The sequence below is a fragment of the Quercus robur genome, chromosome 4, assembly GCF_932294415.1.
Source record: "Quercus robur chromosome 4, dhQueRobu3.1, whole genome shotgun sequence".
In the NCBI taxonomy this organism is placed as follows: domain Eukaryota; kingdom Viridiplantae; phylum Streptophyta; class Magnoliopsida; order Fagales; family Fagaceae; genus Quercus; species Quercus robur.
In genome coordinates, this window is record NC_065537.1 from 25,943,827 (window position 1) to 25,952,758 (window position 8,932).

Consider the following 8,932-nt stretch of genomic DNA (forward strand, 5'->3'; position numbering starts at 1 on the left):
AAAGAATAGACGGTGGTGAAGTGAAGTGATGTGTCATGTGAGGATTGCAATTTGGAATAAATATATATATGGTCTCCACCTCCACCAATTAATTAACAATGCCAAAATCTTCTTTGGCCCTTTGTGACTTTGTTCTCTCACAAAATCATACTCATACCATTAAAAAATTAAACCCGAAATACCGAAAGTACCCACGACACCGATATAACCAACGGCGCGCGTATCTGAAGCAAAAGTTGTCAATCAGGTCCGTTGCGTAATATGAAGGGAAATCTCCAATGTGTAACTCAAACGATTCCCAAGGACGCATCTCTCTCACTTTTTTATTTTTCAATTTTTTATTTTTAAATTTGAAAATTTATTTTATAATAAAACTATAGAATTTCTTTCCCTCTGATAATTTTTTATAAATAGTTTTTAGACACAAAATATTTGATAAGAAACTTGACATTTATTGATATAGTAAATTTTTAGTGATAGTTTAAAAAGTAATATTAATAATAAGTTTATATGAAAATAGCATTACTATTTTTTGTAACACTATTTCACTTTATTTATGAGAATCTCAAAACCTTCATAAATAAATAATATTATAAATTGAACCTAAAATTTTTATGTCAAGTCTAGGCCAGCATAACATAAAGCCAGCTATCTTAAGAGTGACTTTAATTTTTCGTATATTTTTTTAGTATTTTATTTGTATAATGTTTAAAAATATATATAAAATTAGGTTCATGAAAAAAATCTGAGCCAAAAACAAAAAGTCCAATTAAGATGTTTTTTTTTTTCAAGTATGTTATGAGTATCCAGCAGGATACATTAAATTTAAGGTAGAGAACAAGATAGTCTAATAAAAGATGTGACATCAACATTATATTTATATATAAAAAAATAAAAATAAAAATAATATCTTACTGTATAATTATTACTAAAAAAAAAGAAAATATCTAAAAAATAGGAAAGCACACTCCACCACCGCTTATAGACATATAGTCCCACACACGTACGGTGATAGTATCTAGTAGCTTCACAGCCACACTCCCCTCTCACTACTCTCTCTCTCTCTCTCTCTCACAAAATCAAACAAAAATGGCGTCAATGGCATCGATTGGAGCGGTGAAACTCCCATCATCATCAAACAGATACAACTCTTCAAAAGACACCCGGAAATGGAAATCGGGTCACACCGACAGCCCAAGAAACCTCTCATTCTCAGCTTCCAATCTCTGTAACGGCGACACCAACCGCGCCGCATTTGGAATCCATAACCGCCGCAGCAGCAGCCAAACATCAACCAACTACAGAAGATGCTCCAGAATCGTGTCTCCAAAAGCCGTTTCCGATTCCAAAAACTCCCAGACTTGTCTAGACCCCGATGCCAGCCGAGTAAGCCATTCTTAAACCTTTTTTTCTTTCAACATATGATGTCTACTTCATCGTGATTACATTTTGTCGACAAGACATCAATTGATTTTTTGGTGTAAACGGGTTAAAACCCATATCTCGTATTCGATCACAAGTGACTCTATCAATTGTGAGATCCCGTCAGCACAACTGGTAAAGTCTTTCAAATATGAGATTTGGGGTTTTGTGAAACTATTAACACATTATTATAAAAATGTTGTGTCAGAGTGTGCTGGGGATAATCTTAGGAGGTGGAGCAGGGACGAGGTTGTACCCATTGACGAAGAAGAGAGCGAAGCCAGCTGTGCCATTGGGAGCGAATTACAGGCTGATAGATATTCCAGTGAGCAATTGTCTCAACAGTAATGTGTCGAAGATCTATGTGCTTACTCAGTTCAATTCAGCCTCTCTCAACCGACATCTCTCACGTGCGTATGCCAGCAACATGGGTGGTTACAAAACCGAAGGATTTGTCGAAGTCCTCGCTGCCCAACAGAGTCCCGAGAATCCCAATTGGTTCCAGGTACCCTTTTTTTTTCAACAATCATTTCTCTTTTACTATATTTGATTTTCAATTATGAATGAATCAATTTTGTTGTTAAGGACTGTGATAAAGTCAATTTAATACATATTTATAAAAAATTTAAGCAAAAAAAGTGTATTTAATAATTAATTGTACTTCATCAATCATCATAATGGTGTTTGATTTACGTTTTTGAAAAGAAAAAAAAGAAGTCAAAAGGGGGTATTATAGTGGCTCATAATTGAATACTTAATGTACTTTTACGTGTTAACAAGACCCCTAATTATTATAGATACGCAAAAATATTATTTTGAAATGTATAGTATCTGTACCTAAATGTTAATTGGACCTATTTTCATCCATGAAAATTTGAAATGTTACTAATTTCGTCATTCGGTCCACACATTTTTAATTTTATTTATTAAGGGGTGAACGTAGAACCTATACTTGTCTCTGCGTTTCATATTGTTGGTCCTCTATACCATTATGGGATGTCCCAAAGTATAGTCCTCTTTGAAAAGTTAATGAACACAATATTGTTAACTTCCTACCGTTACCCTTTACTTTATTCAAAAAGTTAAATCTTCCTCATTTACTAGAGTTTAAATTGAATGTTGTACCATTTCATACATTAAATCACATTCTCTTAAAAAGTTGGGTTTTCTAACTAGAACTAACAATTTGGGATAGAGGGAGTATATTTTAGGATAAAAAATTATATTGTTTAGGTTGTATTTTATTTTATTATTTTATTTTTATTTTTTTTTTCCCTTGAGCTTAAAGAAAGGGATGAAAGGAAAAAATGAAGAGCATTTTAAATTTTCTGGGACAATTAGAACTTTTTGAACTTTGAGGATATAAATAGAACTCATACAGTACTTGTATTTTAGAGACAGAATATTTTGGTCTTATAGTTATTTTTGATAATTCGATTGTTGCAAGTGGGGGAGGGGGATTTAAACCTTGATTCTCCTCGTAAAGAAGATCATGCAATGCCGCTGAGTGGCAAGGCTTGTGGATTTAGCCTTATAGATATTCATAAATGCGCAAATTTTTCATTTAGATTTGGACCAATATTAGTTTACATGTTATCAAAATGACACTATTGGTTTTGGTGATATTTACAGGGTACCGCTGATGCGGTAAGGCAGTACTTGTGGCTCTTTGAGGAGCACAATGTGCTGGAATTCCTGGTTCTTGCTGGGGACCATTTGTACCGAATGGATTATGAGAAATTTATTCAAGCACACAGGGAAACTGATGCTGATATCACTGTGGCTGCTCTGCCCATGGATGAAAAGCGTGCCACTGCATTTGGTCTGATGAAGATTGATGAAGAAGGCCGCATTGTTGAATTTGCCGAGAAACCCAAAGGAGAGCAACTCAAAGCTATGAAGGTACCAGCTTCTTTCTCTGTTACTAAATGCTCTTCCTGGCCTTCCAAGAACTTAGATTGTGAATTACTACAAGCTTTTTTGAACTTATTGTTAAAATGTTGATTCAAACTATGTCTATATGTTATATTAAAATGTTGAGTTCTATCTTATATGCCACCTTTTCCCCTTGTAATAGTAAGGTGGAGGGTGAGATCCTAAGTTCAAGATCAATTGATTGCGTGTGTAATTTACCAATGAAAATGAAAAGGAAGAATCTCATGCTCTGTTTTGCTGTCTACTTGATTGGGTAGCATGTATTGTTTAGCTGCTGTGTTGTTTGCAGCTTTTGCTGCTCGTGATTTATGTGTTGTAATGTAGGAATTTCTATTGATTAAAAAAATTATAATTGTGATGTTGGTAGGTGAAGGCAGCTGTGTATTTCACTCATTTCCTTGTTTTGTTCTAGGTTGATACTACCATTTTAGGTCTCGATGATGAGAGAGCGAAGGAGATGCCTTACATTGCTAGTATGGGTATATATGTTGTCAGCAAAGATGTGATGTTAGATCTGCTTCGAGAGAAGTTTCCTGGAGCAAATGATTTTGGAAGTGAAGTTATTCCTGGTGCAACTTCCATTGGGATGAGAGTACGTATCATTTCAATCACATTTTTCTTCCAAATTACCCTCTGAATGCATTCCGATCAATCAATGAGGTTCTTTCTTTTGTAACAATAAAACAATTAGGAAGGATCTCATCAGGAGGGAAGAATGAAAAAAAAATTATGAATGGATTTCTCTGTTCGCTAATATATCTATGTTGAAGCTATCTTGCTTAAACATGTGCAGTATGTACCATCCCAATGATGAGCATTATTGCATTGCACGCGCACACGCACACGCACATGAGCAATATATATGGAAAAAATGCATGGTTAGAAGCATAAGTCATAGGTGTGCTGATCCAATGCTCCTCTGCATATGCCAAACCCTTTAGATTTTTCCACATTATAGCACATTCTAATGTGTGCAATCAGCAATTTGAGCTACACTGTAGTCTTAATATTAATGTTGCATTTTCACTTCTCTGGAGTTGTGCCTCCTAGAGGATTAATTTCTTCTTGCTTCATGACCTCTGTAGGTGCAAGCTTACTTGTATGACGGTTACTGGGAGGACATTGGTACGATTGAGGCTTTTTATAATGCAAACTTGGGGATCACCAAAAAGCCAGTGCCAGATTTTAGGTAGTTCTTGTTCTAAATATTGTTCGTGGATGTTACAGTTTTTGCACACCCATTAGTGGTTTTTCATGCTATCACCTTGATCTTAATTTTGATATGTTTACATGATTTTGTACTCTCTGTTACAGCTTCTATGATCGATCATCTCCTATCTACACCCAACCCAGGTATTTGCCTCCATCCAAAATGCTTGATGCTGATGTCACAGATAGTGTTATTGGTGAGGGCTGTGTAATAAAGGTAAGTTATCGGTGGGTTACATCTGCAACCTGCTTATAGGTTGTAGTTGACTCGGATGTTCATTGTATTATACCCTTGCCTCTTCAATATTTGAAAACTATGTATTTTGTATTGTGACAAATCTGGTACCAAATAATTTAAAGAAGTTACAATCCTGTATGCAGAACTGTAAAATTCACCATTCTGTGGTTGGGCTCCGGTCTTGCATATCAGAGGGTGCAATCATCGAAGACACACTGTTGATGGGAGCTGATTATTATGAGGTAATACCTGCTAAAGGATTTACAACCTGTTGTTTTCATCTTTTAAGTTGAGATTTGACTTATCAATTTTCCTTTTTATTTTTGTCTTTTTCTTTTTGGTGTATAAATCAAGATGAGTAGCTGTGCTTAGAAACATTGTGCTTTGTTTGTTGAGAGGATATTGGGGTTGAATGGACTTGAGTGATGCACTGATTCTGATTGTCAATTTGTTATTGTTTTGTTTCAGACTGCTGCTGACAGGAGGTTTCTAGCTGCAAAGGGTAGTGTTCCAATAGGAATTGGCAAGAACTCTCACATCAAGAGAGCTATAATTGACAAGAATGCTCGAATTGGGGACAATGTGAAGGTTATGATCTTATCAACTTAGCATGAATCTTTTGAATTGTTTCTATTCTGAAGTCTCATCATTGTTATTATGTCTCTTTTCATTTCATTTTTTCTTTCTCTCTCTCTCTCTCTCTCTTTTTTTTTTTGTTTTTTTTGGGGGGGGGGGGGGGGGGGGGGGGGCGCGGGCTGGGGGAAGAAAGGGGGTGGGTGGGTGGGGTTAGATATCAGCTGATACTCCACCAAAACCTCATTTTTCCTCTGAGGAAGTCAATGTTAAATTGGAAACTCGAGCTTCTAATTATTTTCTGGTGAAATTGATAGTTATTTTTCTGAGTAAGAAAATACATCAAAGTTGTGTGGCTTATGCCTATGCACACACGCTCATCTATCTTTGGTATTTCTGGTTGCACACTGTATATAATGTTGTGCTCATCATTTATGTTGTTTAGCTTCTTTCACATCTATTTTGTTTCCTTCTTTTCTTTTTCTCTGGACATAGTAATCACATAAAGATGCTAATGTATCTAATGTTAACTTGAATTTTAATGTGTACAAATATTCTCAGATTCTTAACGGTGACAATGTACAAGAAGCTGCAAGGGAAACGGATGGTTATTTCATTAAGAGTGGAATTGTCACTGTGATCAAAGATGCCTTGATTCCCTGTGGAACCGTAATCTAGAAACACACTTATCACCAGTCCCTGCTGACTATGGAAAATTCTTCCTGGTTATTGGTGAGAAGCTGTAAGAGGAACTCTACTTCCACGGAAGGTTCTGCCTCCTGGCAGATTTATGATGTATATTTCCCGGTAGTATAATGTAATTAGTTGAGGAAGAAACCTCGAAAGGGTATTCTAAGTTTTTTTCTACTTGAATAAGAAGCTCCTCTATATATATGCCTGCATTTTCCCGTTTACTATCTTACCTGTACAATTATTTGATAAAAGCATATATGATATTCCATGGGTAGGCTTGATAAGAGGTAAGATAGAGGGTTTCTAGTTGGGTTGTGCAGGCATGGGATGGCTCTTACTACTAAACTCTGGAATCCCATGTTTTTTCTACATCTATTATTGTTGGAGCTGGAACCATCCTGATGCTCCAAAAAAATACAACTTTTCTTTCAGTTTGGGGACACAGCACACAAGGAACAGTCTTCTATTTAGCAAGCCAAACAAAATATATAGAAATAGTATTTCTTAGTGAGAAAGAGAGCAGAACATGGGGATTAATGGGTCACGGATGCCGTTGGGGGCATAGAAAATGCATAACAAAATCTGGAAGGGATTATACTGTTGGGAGTGATGCATAAAAACTTTAAACTCTATTAGGAGTGTATAATTTTTTTTGATGATTCAATAATTACAATGGAGTAAGGGAGTAAGGAATTTAAACTTTTTATGTTTCTGTTAAAAACGTAAGAAGGTTTTCGTTCTCGTTGAATTATGTAGCCCTTGGTAAGAGAGAATGTAATTACAATACATGAAACTGTAAGAACAAGAAGGGAAAAGGGAAACCATAATGCACGGTGAAGCCGTGCAGCTGGTTGGAACATCTGAACAAACACGTGGGCTTCATTAATACTACTTGAGAAAATTATGTAATGTCATGTGATGCGGTCACCTAATTTGTAAAATTGGTTCTATTTCAACGGTTTTTAGTCTTGAAGATCAAATTCATTATGTAGAAATCTCTTAACCAGTTGTCACGGGAATTATCTTTGTAGATTTCGACATCAATAAAAGTTTAAAACTATTAAGAAAGATGAGACAAGACTATGATATCTAAATAGAAAATGTATGATAAGTATAAAGAAGAAAGTAAATGTGACAGGAAGAACACAACCAATTATTCTAGTTCAACCTTAGAGAAGGTTAGTAACATCACTTTCACTCCAGGTAGGATTATATACTATGAATAATTAATATTGGATCTTGATATCTACAATATAAAGAATCCGATGATATATAAAACTAACTTAATTGCTAAACAATATAGGTAATTCATTTAAAGATGTGGCTGTCAAAAAAAACCATCTACATATATTATTTAAGTTAACCACATGACTCATTGAAAAAAAAAAAAAAAAAAAATTTCAAACACAAGTATTAAAAAAATCATCACTAGAGCTTTGTGGTGCCTGAGCCCAAGATGACAACGAAGTTTTGGGTCAGACTCCCAATGGGTATGGAGTTTCCTACAATAAGAAAGTCCTTGAACCAATCCAATAGCCCAGAGGAAGGTGCTTAAAGCCCACCCTCTACTCTTTTCAATAGTGTGTATGTTTCTCGAGAAGACCAAACTCTATCGAACTGAAACCTTTCCTCTCTCTTTTGTTGTTCCTCGATTTTCCATCGTATGTCCCTCTCAAATTGCCAACCCCCAACCTTTTACTATCAGCCTTCATTTATAGACTTCCCTTAGTGGGGTTGTCATGATGAGAGGGCGGTTATCCATGTTGGTAGGTCCCTCTGGGATATATTCCTAACCAGATGGGGACCTACTTCTCGTAACTGATGCGACTTTCTTGAAACTTGCAACTGTCGCTAAATGGTGCTTGATAGACAATTTCTCCTAAGACATTATCGTTCCCTTCTGTTCAGGCCCCAACATGATATTAGCCCCCAACCTTGTAACCTTATGAAGTCTGATGGGCTGGGCCCTAACTTTACACTAGGCCTTGTCCATGTAACCTTACAGAGGCTAAACAACTGGGTCCTAACATGATGCTCATACAAGATAATATAAGCAAAGATGAAACTACATTGGTTATTGGAGAAGCCATGGCCTCCCCCAAATGACAAATTTGGACCCCTCACCTGTCCACATTGAGTAATGCTAAGGACACACCATTTTCTACACCTAAATTTACACTCTGTTTGTGTGTCAACTCTTAATTAAATTTTGGCATCTTCCTGTACATATGATGGATCCTTATAAAAATGCTGAAATAAAATCATGAGTTTGACATGGAAGCATAATGTAGATTTGGATGTGGGAGGGGTGTGTCCTTAGCATTATTTGTCCACATATGGTCCTTTCAAACTTACTTTTTAGCTTTTACATTTTAGAAATTTTCCCAACATATCAAGCTTTTTTTTTTTTTTTTTTTTTTGAATGAACTTGAGTACTTTTATTAATGTAAATGAGTTACATCTGAATGTAAAAATGAAACAATATGAGAAGGTACATCTTCCATCTATACTTGAAAATTTGGTATGCGTATAGCATGTTTCGCCAGATTATGAGCTACACTATTGCCGTTTCTCTTAATGTGAGTATACAACAATCTTCTAAAATTATTCGAAGCTTTATTTTTTCAATTCAAAGCTTCCATACTTTGTTCAAAAGTCCCACCCTTTCAAGCTACTTACCTCCCAATTCCACCTTTGTAAACTTCCACCAGTGCTTTGTGCTCACATTCTCACTCAACATTTAGCTCCTCCATTTTTCTTTATAGTCTCTTCAGCTCATTTGAAGATTAGCAAAAATGACTTTAAAATCTTGAGAGGTACTAAATTCAACTTCTCACTTTTACATTTCTATGAATTTATTTA

The 8,932-nt window shown here is 35.6% G+C and overlaps 1 protein-coding gene across 1 annotated transcript; it reads left to right on the plus strand.

The window, feature by feature from the left end:
* Positions 1–1,008: 1,008 nt before the first annotated feature.
* On the plus strand, positions 1,009–6,291 carry LOC126720997 (glucose-1-phosphate adenylyltransferase small subunit, chloroplastic/amyloplastic). The gene is made up of 9 exons (XM_050423939.1): positions 1,009–1,386; positions 1,631–1,927; positions 3,055–3,324; positions 3,770–3,949; positions 4,443–4,546; positions 4,672–4,783; positions 4,948–5,046; positions 5,273–5,392; positions 5,939–6,291. The coding sequence occupies exons 1-9, from the start codon at positions 1,090–1,092 to the stop codon at positions 6,053–6,055; spliced, it is 1,596 nt and encodes a 531-aa protein (XP_050279896.1). The 5' UTR covers positions 1,009–1,089; the 3' UTR covers positions 6,056–6,291.
* Positions 6,292–8,932: the final 2,641 nt, after the last annotated feature.